An 18,472-nucleotide genomic window follows, 5' to 3' on the forward strand; every position below is an offset into this window, starting at 1 on the left:
TGATTACCTACATCTGAGGAGTAATTAATATGCATGAACAACTCCTGGGTATGGTACTTAAAAGTGATTTTATCCTTTTTGAGAAGGAATACTATCTCCAGACGCAAGGAGAGACAATGGGTTCATTTTGTGGGGGGCTTTATGCCAATATAGTGATGCTCGAATGGGAAAGGCGATTTTTAAAGGATTCACAATTATTTTCTTTTTGCCATACATATACCCATTTCCTTGAGGATACATTTATTTTGTGGAAGGGACAAAGGGATCAGGTTGAACCATTCTTGTACTATATTAATAACACAACCTCATTCTGGAAGTTCACGCACACTATTAGTGATATTGAAATTCCATACTTGGACATTTTACTGAAGAAAGACAATATAAATTACAGGTTCTTAGCAGAAATTTATCGTAAAAAACATATTCCAATAGCTTCCTCCACTATAGTAGTAGTCACCCCTTCTCACAAAACAGGTTGTGGTTAAAGGCCAATTTGTCAGGGCAGCCTGTATGGTGACCTTGTGGGAGTCATTTGAGAATGAATGTTTGAAATTGAAGGACATGTTTTCTAAGAGAGGGTACCCTAATAATCTAATAGAGGAGCTGATGGGGGAAGTTATGGATAAGAGGTGTAATGGGTACTTTCTACCGATCATAAATCCTATTTCTAATCAGAATATAACCAGATTTACCATTACAGATACTACCATTGCTGGTTCAGTACAGTGCTCAACAGCTATAAGTGGATTGAATTTGAATACCCCGACACATGTGCTGCAACAGAACTTCCATTCCAGTTTCACCACTACATTTTCAAATGATGCATTTTATATTAAGAACATTTTGCAAAAAAACTGGAAGTTATTAAGGGAGCTTGTGGGGGATAGACCCACATGTATATTTAGAAGAGGTTCTAATTTAAAAAACCTCTTTGAGCATCAGCACCTTCCGTTTACTGGGGGATACATGCATAAATGTGGTAGGTGTAAAATTTGACCCTATATCTTTGAAGGAAACACATTTACAATCAATAATATGAAGGTGAAGATACCCCGTAAATGCTGTTGTAACAGTGAGAAATTAGTTTATTCTGCTTTATGTTCTAACTGTTTATGTTTTTATGTGGGGAAGACAAAATGTAAACTCAAAAACAGATTGGGGAACATCTGAGAAATATTAGAGATTGTTGTGAAGTGAATGCACTAGCAAAGCATGTCACATTAAATCCAGGACACATTTAAATTTATTGTTTTAGAAGTTGTATCTTTATCAGAAAGAGATGGTGCATGGCCCTATTTTTTTTTTGAAAAATTGGAATTAATATGGCAAATGCGCCTGAATTCCTTATGCTGGCCAGGTTTAAACGAAAGTCTCTCTATCTCTAGTCTTTTAAAACCGAAAGCTCTCAAAACATAGTTTTTGCAGTAATTATGTTTGTATTATTTAAAATTGTCTAATTCTTTTATATTTTATATTGCTCTTATACTTTTTGTGTATAATTAAGTGTTTTTTATTTATACATTCTTAATTTCTTGATACCAATATAGTGTTTATATGCATAATCATATATTTATATTGGGGGGGGTGTTTATACATTTGGGCTCCAAAACAGGATATGATGTCATATCTTACTTACATAAATTTAGTGTAGGATGACTCTATACTGTTTCTGATGAAGTTCCTGTTAAATTAACTGTTTGGGACAAAAGCGCTTATTCCTCTAAATAAACTGTGTGGATTTACTAATTCCTGCCTGCGTTTGCTTCACTTTGGATTTCATGATTTCTTTTGTTCCTGTTTGGATTGGAATATCACAAGATTAATTGAAAGTGGGGCTAGTATACTGTACAGAAAATGTGATGTCTAGTACAAGACTTAACACATCTAGTCAGGAACATATTTCTCTGAGTTTCTGCCCATGACATCAGTATTTCCTAAACTGTCTGCGAGCCCTGTCCTAGAAAATTAAATATCACTCTTGTCTCAATAAACCAATCTCCCTGCACTATTATCAACTGATATAACTTATTTATCCATTTGATTGTATGATGCTACACTGATTGTCTTATGACCAATGCTCTGAGAGCTGTACTAGTGGAACTCCAAAGAGAAATTCACATTGCTTCTTCCTCTCATGCTTTGACACATCTCCTGTTTATCTGTCCCATGTTATTTCACTTCAGTTTTTGCATATTGCAGTTTTCGTACCTCTCTTTGACCCCCCTCCCTTTGTCATTGATTCCTGTCATTAGTAAAATAATCCACTTGCTAAAATTTGTTTTACTCATCCTAGCTGAATTTACAGCCTTAAGCCAGTGCAAAATACATTGCTTATGTCCTCCTGCAATTCTTTAGTTCTCCGTCAAACAGTTTGATGTCTACAGCTGCTCTAGTTCCCTGCTGAATTCGACCTTCATTTTGCAATTTTTCCTTCCCACAAACTGTTCTACTTTCTTCTCCCGATGAAACCCGCAACACTTTTTTCCTGCCCTAACTTATTTAATTTGAAGAGTTTTATGTCTACATTCTTAATGATTGTTAGATAGCAATTATTTGGCATGCACTGCTTTTATTTATTTGCAGCATTTAATTCCTTATTGACTAAGCAAGTTACAATTAAAAGAAAAAAAATTAATAAAATAGTGGCTTCCTCAGTTCTACAAATATATCACTATGAATATTTTGCCAACTGTCATTGTACAGCCTGTGTACTGCCATTTATTTTTTTCATTTACATTGAATGGATGCTCTACTTTTAGAAAATGAGCTAAGATTGAGAGAGAGAGAGATGAACGACCAAGCTATTTAACTAAGCACTCAAACAAGTTGGCCAGGTGAAGACATAATGGGTGAGGATGCAGAACTGAATGGAATGCTGTGCAAAGATAGGAATCTGATTAAGCTTCCATATGGATGTTTTCACTGCAAACAAAAGGGCAACATTGTTAACCTGGAATTTAAATGTTAATACCGTTGGTGGTGTCCATAGTCAAGAAACAAGAAAGGAAACTGTGCAAAAATGTCTACTGATGTGAAAATAGTAATGTAGGAGGTTAAGGCAGCAGGAAAGATTGGCATGATTCTGGTTGCCTAGATACATCCATTAGAAGCAGAAATATTTACGTTTTATCATCTGTAGATTGTAGTTAAACTTCTTAACACAAAATGTGTCCAGTGCTGATGGACACATTTTGATAATGACATACAAAAGATGGAGTCAGGACCATGGATGGTCACCGAAAGGGTACAGTGCTTGTCTTTAAAACAATTTAGGAAATATAAATAACAAATTATACAGAAAAGCAAGATAAGGGGGAATATAATGGAAAATTTCAAATATTTCATATGTATTAATCTACAGGATAGTGGCATACTCAGTACTTTTATAGAATAAGATGTGTGACTTAGCAAAGCTTCGTGAGTAGGGTTTCATGGAAATTCTACTAATTTATTTCCCATGAAAAGGGCACTTATTTGATGCCTGAAAGAGAAGAGAAGAGAAATAGGTAGTGAAATCATGGTACATACCTGGGCTTCACAAGACAAATATATAGTAAAAAGGCAACGAGTTTGGAAAAGATCCATAATATGAATAGGGTGGGAACATGGGACAAATTAGGAAAGCCTATTCGTCTCTGACATTGGAGAGATAGGGCAGGCAGTCTGGTCCATGAGGCTTTATCTCTGGAATACTTGGGCACTCAAATTTGTCTAATAAGGTGTCAATAGGAAAAATAGGACAAACTGCCTAAACCAGAATTCCTTGTTGTGCTGTACACTAGGGGACTTAAGACTTGCTTACATTTTGGGGGAAAAAAACATGACATGGTTTGTGTATGAAGTACTTAAAAGTAAGATATATGCCATGGGCTAAGAAAATCATAAATTAAGGACAGTATACTACAATGTCTGAGCCAGCAGGTCCTTATACATAAAATATAACATGCCTGGCATATCAGAGAGTGCCTGTTTGCCATCCCTGTGGCTGAACTTTTTTTTTGAAATCTAGAGCATTCAGTGCCTGGACCAGATTGGTATATGGACTGATTATGCTTAGACTGATCCAGACTAAAGCTAGCTAGCATTTGTCTAAGTGGTGAATGAGGAAGCAGCTGGATATGAGGGTGGTGGTGGTGTAGGTCCATTTGAAGGTCCAGTATACTGTCTCCTGATCATAGTCCCATTAATCCTACTGCAAGCTTATTACTTCTCTGTCTCTCTCACAAGCCCTATTATACTACAAATGCCTAAAAAGTGGAAAAGTAAACCAAGGCAAAACGTTTGACTTTCATATGGAATTTCATAATCAAGTATAAAGATTTTAATATTACAATTTGGAATTTTAATTAACATCAGGGCAATCCATTCAGCATTAGTTCATATTCTTTGCTATGCACTGGCTGACAGGATACACCAGGAACAGTGGCAAAGAACTATGAAACATCTATAACTTATAGATGTTGGCTAGATTAACACCACCTCCAATGCATATTGGAGACTGCGAGCTAAATGACTGACTTAGCCAAGTGAAAATGCCATAGTGAAATAAATAGATGTGTTTGCTTTGTCCTACGCAGTAGCGAACATACACATAGACTAAAATCCTGTAATTTATACAAGTATAACATCAGCAGTTGCTCAAGGTGTAATTTAAAGTCAGAACAGATTGTTGCACTCTTAAGTAAAGGACACAGTCTTACTGAAAGCCACATCACTAATGCTTTTGTTTCTTTGTATTTAATTTAGACAGCAGTAAAAGACTATGGTATTGACCTCAGCATGCAAGAAATAGAGGCAGTAAAGGCAACGCAAGGTAAGTAAAGATAATGATATAATGATGTCATGTAAGAATTCAAATATGCTTTGCTGTATTTTTTGTAAGACTACAGAGAAACTGCACATTGGTTAAAACTGTTTGTTATGGCTCGGATAGCATGGCTTAGCCTTTTTTGTGTAAATACATTAACAAAGCAGTAAGGCACAAGGGTTTACATGGTACTGTTACTACCCGATAAGAAGAGGTGTTGTGAGGCACCAGGCATACTCCCAAGTGCCTTAAAGCCTTTAGTAGAAAATGGGCATATGTATTTTATATACATTATATTTAAAGTAAATATTTTAGATAATATAAACATTTATGTCTTGTTGCTATTTGATATTAGATAGCCACTGTATCGACGGTTATGCAAGGTTCTGGTGTAGTTAAACTATACCTCTATCTGTATGTTAAATGTAATTGCTGCTGGATTCATTATGTCTGAAAATGGATATGTTGTATGTTTTAGATCCAAATACCAGAAATTACTAATGTTATGAGCTAGACATTAATGAAATTAAATATATCTGTGTAAGTCTGGAAGTTGTATACATTTTATTCTTAAACTGATCCAACATACTAATTCTGCGGTACCTGCTGATAAAACCATGACATGTTCATTGCACCATTCATTCATTTTGCAATTATGAGGCAGTATTACACCAAAAGTATAAAAATCACCATTTATATTAGAATGTTGCAGTTCACAATGCAACACTTTATAAGATGGACCCAGAGTGGATTAAGTGTACCTTGGACCCCGGGCAATTTTCAAACTGTAGCCCCACTACAAACTTTTTTTTGGACTATGTAAATGCACATGTTCTTTTGGGCTTACCTTCTTGGCAGTTCTAAATTATATGTGTCTTCATCAAATTACATGTGACTGCATCACTGTACAACAACAACTCTGCTATTCTTCTTTAATATAGCCAATCTACACATAAAGAATGGTAAGCAAGTTACATCTCTATTCCTTGACCACTCTAAGGCCCTTTGTGTAGTATCACATCCACTGCTTATGAACACTTTAGTCCAACTTGCCCTCTCCCAACTATACTACCATAGTTTACTTACTATATATCCCATAGAACACTGTGTCAGATGAAGTCTTACCTGCCATCCTACCTAGTGGCAATTTCAGGACCACAGGGTTTCATTCTTGCAGTTGATTTTCAGCCATAGAAACCTCTCAATGTCTACTGAATCCTAATGAAACTAAGTTAATACACTATGCCTCCAAAACAATCCCTAAAAATTAAGTTTTACAAAACAGTGGTGTGATGCCTGAAATGGATGCTAGGGTGCAGACTGTGGTAGAAATGAAGAAATAAGGACAACAGGGCAGAAGCCAGGGTAGCTGCAATTGGAGAAATGGTCAAAGAAAACAGACTGTGGTGGTTCAGGCACTTGTGCACAAAAGCAGAAGGTGATTTGGTGAAGAAGATTTGGGAAAGACAGGAAGCAGACAAGAGGAAATAAAAGCATCCAGCAAAGAGATGGATGAACTGAGTAAGAGAAGACATATAACAATCATGTGTAACTGTTGAAAAAGGCAGGAGAGTGGCACTGAACTGAGAGAGATGACAACCATTATTGCAACACCCCAAAATGGGAAAAAGGGGGTGTTGATGATGATTTGGTTTTAATTTAATGCACCAAAACAAAATGATGGCACTGAATTTAATTCATGAGAAAAATAGACAGTTAACACTCTAAAAGATTTGTAGTAATCAAAGACCTAAACAATGCTAAACTAAATAAAGGCAGAGTGGATGCCATTGTATTTCTAGTCTTTTCCAAAGCTTTTGGCATAGAAAACAAGTCTGTCATTACCAGTCTACCATACTGGTATTCATCCTCAGTATATTTATTGGTTCTTTAACTGCCTTTCTAAAAGAAAGTAAAGTGTTAGATGGAAATCTATACCATCAGCAGTAGTAAATGACCCTCATCATAGGTTCATAGGTGTGTAATAGGCTAATGGCCCCGGAGCCTTTACAAGCCTAGCACAAATAAAATTGCCCAGGCACTGTGCCACCCAATGTTAGCTCACAGTGTCCCTATCCAATAGGCAACTGGAATGATCCCTGGAGTGAACTTTCTGTTACCCATTAACTCGTCAAGATTTCTCTTGAAGAGGGTCAGCGAGCTGCTCTGCTTGACATGAATGGGAAGCTTATTCCAGAGTATGGGCAGTCTTTGGGAGATGAACCTGTACCTCCAGCATGTTCTGTTAATTGTGGTAATGAGGTTGTGATCTGTGGAGTGTGTGGTGCTTCTGCATTGTACACTCCTTGTTTCCCATCTTTGTGAATGGTATGGACTCATCCAACTCTGGAATGACATCAATGTGATATGTAGATAACGCTACAGTACTGTATTCCACTAATTCCATATCAGATGCACAAACAACCATTCAAATTAACCCTGTTTCTAATCTCCAACATACAGGTTAGTTGATTCTGGCCCTACTACTGTACATAACTAAATTAAATCCTGTATTGTGTACTTAGACTTTCCAAAGGTTCACACTCCTTTAAAATTGCATCCTTAGATGGCACCCTCCTAAAAGTTGTCCCAAAAGTGAAATACTTGGGTGTCATCCCTCAACAATATCCTATACTTGATCTTAATCTGCAAACATCAAAAACAAATAATAAAAGTACTTTATACAACAAAAATTTCCTTATTAATTAACTAAGACTCAGACCAGGAATTGCTATCTATGATCAATGTCCAGGGTCGACAGGGAAATTAAGGTACCTGGGCTAATGTCATACTGCTACCAGGAACTATTTTCATTAACATATCAGTAATGCCCGCATGGTGGGACATGCAATGACCAGAAGTGGTGTCTGGTGTATTAGTTCTGCAAGGGGTTTGACATCAGCAGGGTACTCCACTCACCACTAGGTAGCACTCACATTGTTATATTTCCACTCTTCACCAGAGAGATCACCAGTCTGCCCCATGCACCTAAGGGAGAACACAAAAACCCTCTTGACCCAGGTAATGAATTAGCTGAGCTGATATTTAAACTTGGGTCACCATGACCATAGGCAGGGTTTTATCCCTCTTTGCCACTAGGTAAGACTAATACATGACTGTTCTATCACAAGGTTTGCTCGTCTTATACATTATATATAAAAAAATTAAAATGGTTGCATATGGTAATGCAGGTGCTAAAAAATGAAGAGTGTATAAAATATGAAGAACTATGGATCAGCTGCATGCAGTAAGCAAATCAGTGGACCTTTAATAAAAAAAGAGACAGGCTCAGAGGCATTTGCTGCAAACTTTGTGCATCATTAAATGAATTGTAGCAACATGTTTATATGTATAACCAGCATTTTTATCAGAGCCATTTATACCTTATAAACACTTTAAAGGGAATTGTTTTAAGATATGTTGATGTATAGTAAATCAAATATCTTTAAAAATATGTATTGCATCCATCTTATTATTCATAAAATACTCTACACTTATGTAGTCTTGTGTATGTTTTATACCAAACCATTCATAAAAGCCTTCTTTTCTATGTGCATTAAGAGTGCAGTGTTTTTGGGCATTTCTTTCAAGCAGCCTGGTTCCTAACTGGCCACGTGGTAACATTTTTCTGACTTCCAGAAAAATACAGAAATATAATCATCACCATAATCTTTGATATCTTGCATATGTATTCAAAGTATATCCCTTTTATATACTTAACTATTGCCCTTTATTCTGTTCTTTAGCTTTCTGTTTGTCTTCTCAACATAGCATTAAACAAAGTTTATTGTACTGCATCCTGTGTCCCTCATTTTCAACCAGTTGAAGCTTCATCTGGAAAAAAAAAGATTGAATCTTCGGTCTGATAAAACTAATAAAAACATTTTTTGCAGATAGGCTCCTCCCCATAACCCTTGTGATATCCCCTCTCTGGGCCAGTAATCAAAGAGCCTGAATCCTCACCACTGACACTGGAGAGGGATATTCACTTGGAACAAAAATGGATGCACCCAGTATTTCCAGATGCAACTCTCTGCATCAAGCATAATTTCCCTTAAGAGCACACAAGGAGCATACTCAGCCCTGGGTCTGTGTTTTTCTCTCTGCCTCTCCCCAGGTCCCAAGTAAGGCTTCCCAATTCACAGCTGCAGAGCTAAGTCCTCAGCCGAGTGTCCCAGCCAAGTCATCCACCACTCTCTCTCTGAGAAATTAATGCTTTGTGCCCCTTCTCCAAGTAGCTGACACACACACTCTGAGATTTGATTTTCACACACAGACACACACACACACACACACACACACACACACACACACACACACACACACACACACACACACACACACACACACACACCTGGGAAAAGCTGCCACACATTTACTAGCTCTTCCCCCTTCTGCCCAGACTATAATGTAGTTACTGCCACCAGACAGTCCCAAGCCAGCTACTTTAAGGATCTTACAAGTGTACCCAATTATACTGAGTGAAATTAATATTAATACGAATGGTACTTTGATGAATGCAGTAAGGTTTTAAGGAGTGGCCAAAGAGTCACCAAACAGATATGAGTACTCTCAAAAGTTAAAATGTTCTCTAAAGGCCACAATGAAAAGTTTAAATGCATTTAATAATAAATAAAAAACATGACTAGACTAAATATCAATTTACAATAAACAACAGACTTTCAGTCACAGGAAATTTTAAAAATAACACAGGTGTACAGGTTCACACAGTTACAGAAACACAATTCTTAACTAATCTCACTATATTTTCTTGACTGATCTCAAGAGTTACTATTCCCTGGTCACCTACTAGAGCAAGGCAAGATGAAGTAGGTGAGTGATCCTTCGATGGCAGGTTCCAAAAACAGCCTGCCCTGAGTCTCACCAAGTATTAAACATTTTTGTCCCATATTACAGAATTACATCACATACATCTTGTCATCTGACTTCTGGTTTCCATGCAACTCCCCCCCCCCATTGCTAGAAATTGCCAGGATTTAGCACCTATGTATCAGTAATACACACACAGAGCTCTGCTAAGATCTGCTGCAGCAACACTTCCACTCTTCCTACAGGAGCTAATAAACCATACTTCTTACAGACATTGTGTCTCTGGCTTCATTCAAAACTGTGAGATAAAATCTTTATGGCCTAGGCTCAGTTATTAATTCCTTACTATTTTTAAAGTTTGGGAGTAAGCTCTTCTCTTCCAGTATCCTCTGTTAAAACATATACATTTAAACAGTTACAATAATGCATGTATTTGTCTTTTTCTGTCCAGCAGGGCACACTGTTGAGACATTTTTAACGCAAGCATCTGTACAAATCAGTTTGATTATAGAAATGACATATAATTCTTTACAAAATTCCAACTAGCTGTGCTGGCATATGTTACACATCCACTGCCCTACTTCTCCTGGCATAGCTGCCAGTACCTCACATCACTGCACCCCTTATTTAAATATACTAAATTCACAGTTGTAGAACTATGGAGAAAAGGGAATAGACCACACATATTACATCACTGGCAGTGTGCTACCAGAAACTTCATCAACAGTGATTTTTAATAGCAGTCACCAATATCCGAGTTAAAAGTCACTAAGCTAGTCTAAATAAGCAAATTGAAACTTTGTGTACTCAGAACTCATTAACTAATAAAAGAGTGTAGATGTAGTCGTAGTAGCAAGGAAATGACATTTAAAGTATACAAATCTTATTCTTAGGATATTTTTAAATATGACACTGATGTTAAATGTCCAGTAATTTCACTTCCCCCAAAAAAGGCACTATGTGGGGTAGAATTTTTTTTCTTCAATATGTGAAAGCCCTCAAAGGAACAAGTGCAGTCCACCTCTGGCAAAGCAAGAAGGTATGTCTACCATGGTCTCCCAGAATGCAGCAAACTGGATCCCCTAGAATGATGTTATTTATGTAGCCAATAGCTGAAGGCAGTGATGACTGTTTTTTGTAGGTGAGGGCAGAATATTAACTAACTTCAGAGATTTCCCCTTCTTGGAACACATGATGAAAGCTCTACAGTGTCTCTCTGAATCTACCATGAGATGAACCACCTAAGATCATTTACTGCAACATGAGCAGTAACATGATCATACACTTACTTTGGACTCTAGTGATTTCCCTACCCTAGTACCCAGGCTGATAGCTATCCTTTTTTTTTACCAATCTCGTATGTGCAGAATCTGACAATGAAGTCACTGATAGCATTTCTGATATTATTATCTATATTATCTGTCAGCTCTGTCTGCTTTAAGGGCATAGCCTTTTTAGCTTGTTTTTTTCTTTATAATAATGTGGGCAGATGTGGTAGTTGGCATTCTAACCTGACAAATTCCAGTCTGCCAACAAATACATATTTATTAGACCTCTCATGTCTTTGTCATTCCAAATGACTTCAAACTTGATTTAAAATAATCCCAAAATCACATTCAACAAAACAAATTTTAATTCATCAGTAATTTCTGGTCCCTATCTGTGTCTCCAGAAGAATGTATTAAATACCAAAACATGCTTCCCGAGCCAGAAGACAAACACCTTTTTATTAGGAGTCTTTAATTACACAAATATCAACCGCCCTATCTAAACATCCAACAACGGTTATTCCCATGCCTTTCTTGATATCATCAACTCTACATTGGAGGAACAAATAGATACTCTTCCTACTACAGATCAAAATCTCTTAAACATTGTCTTAAATAACTCTCCAGCCCTCTGCCCAGACCCAATAGTTTTGCCTTCCCTTGTTAAATTAGTGCATCTATTCATCTCCTTCTTCCTCAGGACCAGTCTCCCTAGTTCCAGTAATCCATATACATTCCATGATTTTAACAAAACCAACAATTAGATGTTAAAAATCTTTTCTAAAAACATAAATGGTTCAATTGTCTTGAATATCAAAAACACTTGACATACCAGTCCTAACCAAGAAATTTTATGATCTATTAAATCACTGCATAGAAGACACTGTCCCCTTCTTTTTTTGTGTCTTTCGGCTTTTCCCGGTTAGGGGTTGCCACAGCGGAACTCCAGTCTGCTAATGATTAGCAGTAGATTTTTACGTACCGAGTTGCCGGCCCTGATGCACAACCTTTAACAAAGGTACGCCCATTCACGCATGTCTCCACACAGAAGATGCTCTAGCTGAGAATCGAACAGGACGTCTTACTGTGAGGCGACAACGCTACCGCAGCACCACCACCGCAGTCTTAAGACACTGTCCCCTTCTGCCATCAGCAAGAGAGTAAGGGCAGCAAATGTCTAATCTGGTGTGATAATGGACTCAACAAATTGCATTAAAGAAGTATACACTATCAGCCTTAGATGTCTTGCCTCCACCAGCTCATGAAACACATGTTAACCAAATTAGAAATGCAAGAATGATATAACAAGCATCAAGCTAGCCACCCACACTAAAGAAAACCATGTGGCCTCTTTTAAGCACATACATAAAGTCCACACTAGTACTGTGCTGTGCTAGGAAAGTAAATGGTACAACCCATGATGACCCAGAATCCATAGCTAACAGCTGCCTAATAAATTCAGGCCTAATGTTACTGCTCCTGCTGTATTCCTGGCTCCCCCATAGTCACTTGGGCCATAAGCCTACCTAGTCATCTGTACTGAGCAAGCATCACTTGTCCTCTCTAAAACAAAACATTATACCCCAATGGGGACAGACAAATTATTTGTCTGTTTATCAGTAAGCTTTATTCATCACCTAGCCTGACACTTCCTAAACATGTTCATTCATAGTCTCTCCTGAGGATATGTACCAGAAAATGGAGAAATGCCATAGTTATTTATAAGGGTGGCCTTTCTTCTGACCCAAATAACTATAGGGCCATCAGTCTCACTAGTCTTATCTGTAACACCATGGAACAAACTAATCAGTAAAGAAATACAAAATTTGCAGACTCTAGACCCTTCACATTTCAGCTTTGTTAATGATAAATTATGCCTTCTTAATCTCTGGAAAAGTCAACAGTGTCCTAAGCAAATGCCTTCCTATTCTCACTGCTTATCTGGACTTAGCCAAAGCATTTGATTCTACTCCCAACTCTGGCTTCATAAATAAGTTAGCCAAGCTTAGACATCAACATCTTTGTAGTTCACTAGATTGCTATCTGGATGTCAAATAGAACACAATCATGAGAATAAATAGTGCCCTTTCCAAAACTTAATTAACAGTGTTACTCATGGTTCTGTCCCAGGCCCTCTCCTGTTTGGAATATGTTTCTCTTGAGTATGGGCAAATGCTAATTACCTTTGGCTGACTAAATTTGCAAGCTAAGATTGGACGAGTGGCTGCTTTTGTATGTCATTGTGCAAAAGACAGCAGAAACTGTTACTGAAATACTGTTATGGGAAAACTTAGCAGAAGTTATATCAACATTCAGGCCTTGTAGTATAGGAAGTGTGCAGATGGAGGTCAGGACAAGAAAGTATCAAAAGCAGCCTACTTATAAATAATATATTAATGTACCTATAAAAGTTTTGTTTTGTGCAATGATATATGCAGCTGATGTGTACTAAAAACTCAAGATGCATATCATCATACCTTTAATCTCTTATAGCAAGAAATCTGGACAGGGCCATAAATAATGGGGGACAAATGACCAAAAACAGAGACATTTTTAAATATTGCCCCTATAAACTTAGAAAGTTTATAGTATGGCAGGTATTGCATTAGTATGAAATGTCTAAAGGGTATGAAATCTGAAATCCAAATGTTTGTCATTATTTTCTGCTTTCACTCTTCAATGATTTGCCAATGATACGCTAGAGAAAACACAATTTTATAAACTATGGTCCAAAAATATGAGGCAAAAATCTGGCCATTTTGTGAAAATCTGTAGAGTTGAGAAGTATGCATGTCACCCTTACAGTATTTGCTGTGCAGGATTATGGAGGCCACATGATATCTGTGCGATACTTACTTTATTAAACACATATCTAAATTCAGAAGCAAGATACTCACATATAAATATACTCTTCTCAGGAATGAAATGCAGAGGCCTTTATGCATTCTGTACTTCCAGTGTATTTAGACTCCAGTGTATCCAGTTTCACAGTGAATGCATAATATAATGATTTTGTAGTTATACAGCAGTGAAAAAGCTATTAAACTGCACCACTATCAAGGAAGTGGGTAGTTTACACATATGACGAACAGGCTGAGATGGTAGTTGGTTTAGATTTCAGGAACAAAAATAAAGTAGGATACTAGGGCGAGGGTCCTTCTATTTATCACTGCTAACAAAGTAGTAAAGGTGATGAATGAATGAAACTGAAGTCGTTTTCCACACTGATTTACTGTGCAAGTCTAACATCTGGTTGTCACCACTTAACATCCATTAGTGTTACTTGGCTGCATTCCAGTTTTTTCCCATAAAATGGTATCGCTAAATGAAGGCAGATGGAATGAATGTTTTCCAAGTTACAGGCTGAAATTGTGGCAGCAGCTGTAGCAGACATATTTTATTAAGAAACTCTGTTACTGAAAAATATAAGAATACGTTCTTTGTATCAAGTGCACAGTTAACATTTTCAGTATTGTAGAGTAATTAATAAAATCTATGTACAAGCTGTTCAGTCAGTGGCTGCTTAATATTTCTTCTTAAAATGGAAGCAGCAGCTATTTAGTAATTAATTAATTAATTAATTAATTAATTTTCTCTTGGATTTTATTTATTTTATTTTTATTTATTTTATATTTGTTGACCAGGATAGATTGGATATATATGCATTTTCAGCGGAGGCCCAGGGAGAAAACCTCCAAGATAATAATACACATTGAACATTTAGTAAATGCTAATTTCAAGCAGATTACAGTTATAAGTAATATTAGCATTTAGCACATATAGTACTAACTTATTATAAAACACTTTACAAAATATAACATTATTTTCAAAGTTATATATACATAACATTACATTCAGGTTTAAGACACATTGAACAGCAGTTATACAATTGACCCTTCCTGAAATGGTCTGGTAAAAAAAGTTAGAAGTAGTTGAAGGTAAGGTACCAAAGTAATAGAAAGGTCACTAGTCGGGGTTAGTGCAAGGATATAACCAATGAGCTTTGAAGTATTTCTTGAACTTGTTTTTGAATTGAGTTAGTGAGGGTTCTAGGGTCAAGTCAGCTGCGAGTCTGTTCCATGTTTTTCCACATGTTTGAACTAGGAGTCCAGTGGATGATCGCAGTGGCCGGGTGCTGGTGTAGGGGCTGATAATATTTTTTAGCGCAGGTGTATTTTCTTGTTGGTAAAGGACTTTATGTGCCACTTTTAGTTGGTTGAACTGCAGTAAGCTAGGCAGTTCAAGCCATCCTAGGCGATTTAGGTTGTGACAGTGGTGTGTCCGGTAGGCTGTGCCAGTAGCAAATCAGGCAATGTGATTATAGCAGGATGATAGTTTATTAAGATCTGTTTTGTTTAAGTTGGAGAATAGAGGTGAGGTGTAGAGAAGGGTTGATAGTAGATGGGAATGGGCAATTGCAGTTCTAGCAAGTGGGGTAAGGAAAGGTTTGATTCTGTAAAGGGAGCCAAGTTTGTTATTAATGGTTTTGATAGTTTGATTGATATGATAATTAATTAATTAATTTTCTCTTGGATTTTTTTTCTCATTTGCTCAGTATGAGCAGAAAGAAAGACAATAATTGTTCCACAGCATATATGCTAAAATATTACAACCCAGTGACCTACTGATTGTGACACATTTCTTGTCTATGTTTGACTTTTGACCTGTTTTGTGTTGTCCAGGAGAATGATAGCTACTCTGTGTTTTGTGGAACCATCTCAATGTTTCAGTAGAGTGCTGTATTTTTTGTGGTTCAAATGCACGTTTTAATCTCCTGCATTTGGAATCACAGTCCTTAAATTTAGTGTTAGTTATATTTCCCGTCACATATGTAGTATGTTTTTTCAAGCTTTTTCATTTTATCAAGCAAACAAATAAGCAACAGTAGCCCAGCCTAATAAAAACAAGCATTCATTTATCTCTGCGAAGACAGTAAGATGCACTGATTATCACTGTGGGTTCACTGCATCTGTGTTTGCCATCAGGACACCATTGTCTGACATTGCATTTCGGTCACTACAAATGTGTCCAAGTACACTTAGTATTAGTAAAAGAGGGTTGGGAACAGCCCCCCCCCCCCACAGTAGCCTTTTGTTGGAAGTGATTAAATGTTAGATATGACTTCATAAAAGTTTTTAGTTAATTGCTGGATGAACAAATTGAGCATTCATAATCAGCCAACAATGAGCTATTGGTTTCATTTTTTTAGATAAATCCATAGTATGCACTGGTTATGCTCAATACATTTTAGCAGGTCAAGTCTTTAGAGTTATTTAAAACCATGAGCTGCTTTTAGAGCCACGTGCTGGCTTCTGCCTAAAAGATGTGGAAGGCAGTGCTTCTCAAAATGTTTTAAATAGCATGGAAATGCATAGAAAAGTGCAGAAATGGATAAAAAACAAAGAAAAAAACATGCATTATTTTTTTATGAGTTTTCTCTTTCAGACAGCTGTCTTGTGAATGATCTTCCAGTACTGAAAAGCACTCTTGTAGATTTTCAGTAGAGCTCAAAGCATTAAAAAAGATGTACAATCTGAGACTTTATTGACACTGGCAGTTTGTGCCATCCTTGAAACCTGATTAAAGACTCCTTATGCATTTTTAGTATTCTGAATTCTGACACATTTCAGTCCCTTATCCTTAGAAGAACTGGCAGATGAATGTCTCCCTGGTCCTGGGACATTGCACAATCACTCAACCTGGACCATAAAGAAGAAATAGCAGGAACTATTATAACCATCAACAGCCCAGATTGCCATACAAATAGCTGTTACAGAAGTGCCTTCATGTCACTTACAGAGCAAGACAAACAACTTGATAACCCTTAGAAATTAACAGTCATCAACAATACAATCATTATGTCTGACTTCATTACCCTAAAACTGCCTGTGAAACCTACACCGCTAATAACAAATAGGCCCACATCATCCTTGACTTTAACTCCAGCTGCATCTATCTATTGAAAATCCCTGCCAAACATTTTAGATATTGTGCTTGTCAATATTATTTTAGATATTGTGCTTATCAATATACTTCAGAGAAAACAGGGAACTGTTTTCTGGGCTACTGTTGCTCACCACAGTTGAACGATACATAAAAACTTTAATGAATAAAATCCACTGACAACTCAGAAGCAGGACAAGCGCTTTTGGCGTAATGCCTTCTTCAGATCCTGATTATTCTGTCCTGAGTATCCTAATTTTAAAATCCTAACTTCCAATCACTGGTCCAAACTTTTGGTCAGATGATCCATTCAGAAAAAAACAATCAAAAATATTTTTCCACCATGTTTCATGATCCAACCAATCACACATTACTAAAACAAGGAAATTCACATTTCTACCAATAAAATGTCTCCTTGATCTCTTCCTATTCACTGTCTTTCAATAGAAACATACTTCTTCACTCCGAGATGTCTGGCCAATAGCATGCAAGCAAACGCAACACACCTCTTTGCCATCCTATCAAATGCGAATGCTTTTTCAATATCCAATAAACAGCCTCCTATGACTGAAATACTGTGAATACTTGAGTTTTCCTTGTTATTCTGGGAGTGCACTTTAATGGTGTTTACCTGAATTTCTTTTTGATTACTTATCAATATACTCTCAAAATGCACAGTCCCTGTTATCCCACATCATCTTATCACATCAGCTTATGCTGTTAATATCCATCAATAACAAAGGTCAACCTTGTGTCCACTGCCACTTTATTTAGAGACTTCAATAGTGACTCCACCAAAATAAATAATGTCTTTAATAATACCATTAGCCCCAGTGTGACAGGCAGTGGCAGCTTTATTGAGGTTTATAATATCCTGGGTAGCTGTATCATAAATCATATTCCCCATCAGTCATAAATATAATGGGACATTTGAAATCAAGTCTGCTTGGTGGGATTACAAAATAAAAAACTGGCAATATAACTAAAAGAAAACACTCAATTTGTATATTTTCAAAATGTCAAAACATAAAGCCAAGCTTAGCCAAGCCCAAATAGAATTGAGAAAAATATCCTCAAAGCAGTGTCCTCCTATGAGCTTGCAATGCTAATAATATGGAAGGCTATTGCAATATAACTAGTTAAGAAAAACTGTAAGCAAGACACAGGGATGAAGCACCATTGAAAAATATGGCAAGCCATACTATGAACCATGAAGCAGCCACAAGTCATGGAGGTGTGAAGCCCTTATTGCAGCCCAGATGACCTGGGTTTTATTAACAGCACTGGTGCTGAAGGGGCTGCAGGAGGAACGTGTGAGTGATGGGCTAATGTTGGTTCCTTATTCTAGGGAAGTAGGCAGACTAGGTTCACTGCAATAAGCAGCATCTAACCCTTATCAGCTCTGTGCTGCACAAGCTGTGAACCACTTTGTCTGAAGATTCTTCATGCATGGCAGCACTCATGCAGGTCCAAAGGGCAGTGATCTTAGAGCTGGCAAGGTCATGGTTAGGGTTCGGAAGTCAGAGCAGTCTCCTTGGCATTAGTACAATGTGTTACAAATGTCGTTGAGCACCTCACTGGCCTTAGATGTGGGGTTAGGTTGAGTCTTATGGAGGCTACGGCA

General features: G+C 37.1%; 1 protein-coding gene across 3 annotated transcripts in view; it reads left to right on the forward strand.

Moving 5' to 3' along the window:
* The window catches only part of LOC122793646, a 1,742,332-nt gene that overhangs the window by 727,658 nt on the left and 996,202 nt on the right, over nucleotides 1-18,472 (forward strand). For all 3 annotated transcript variants that reach the window (XM_044061857.1, XM_044061859.1, XM_044061858.1), the window contains one exon: nucleotides 4,747-4,813. In XM_044061857.1, coding sequence (XP_043917792.1) covers nucleotides 4,747-4,813 — 67 coding nt within the window. The remainder of the gene's footprint in view (nucleotides 1-4,746; nucleotides 4,814-18,472) is intronic.

Source organism: Protopterus annectens, chromosome 2.part0 (genome assembly GCF_019279795.1).
Source record: "Protopterus annectens isolate FY-2018-M chromosome 2.part0, PAN1.0, whole genome shotgun sequence".
In the NCBI taxonomy this organism is placed as follows: domain Eukaryota; kingdom Metazoa; phylum Chordata; order Ceratodontiformes; family Protopteridae; genus Protopterus; species Protopterus annectens.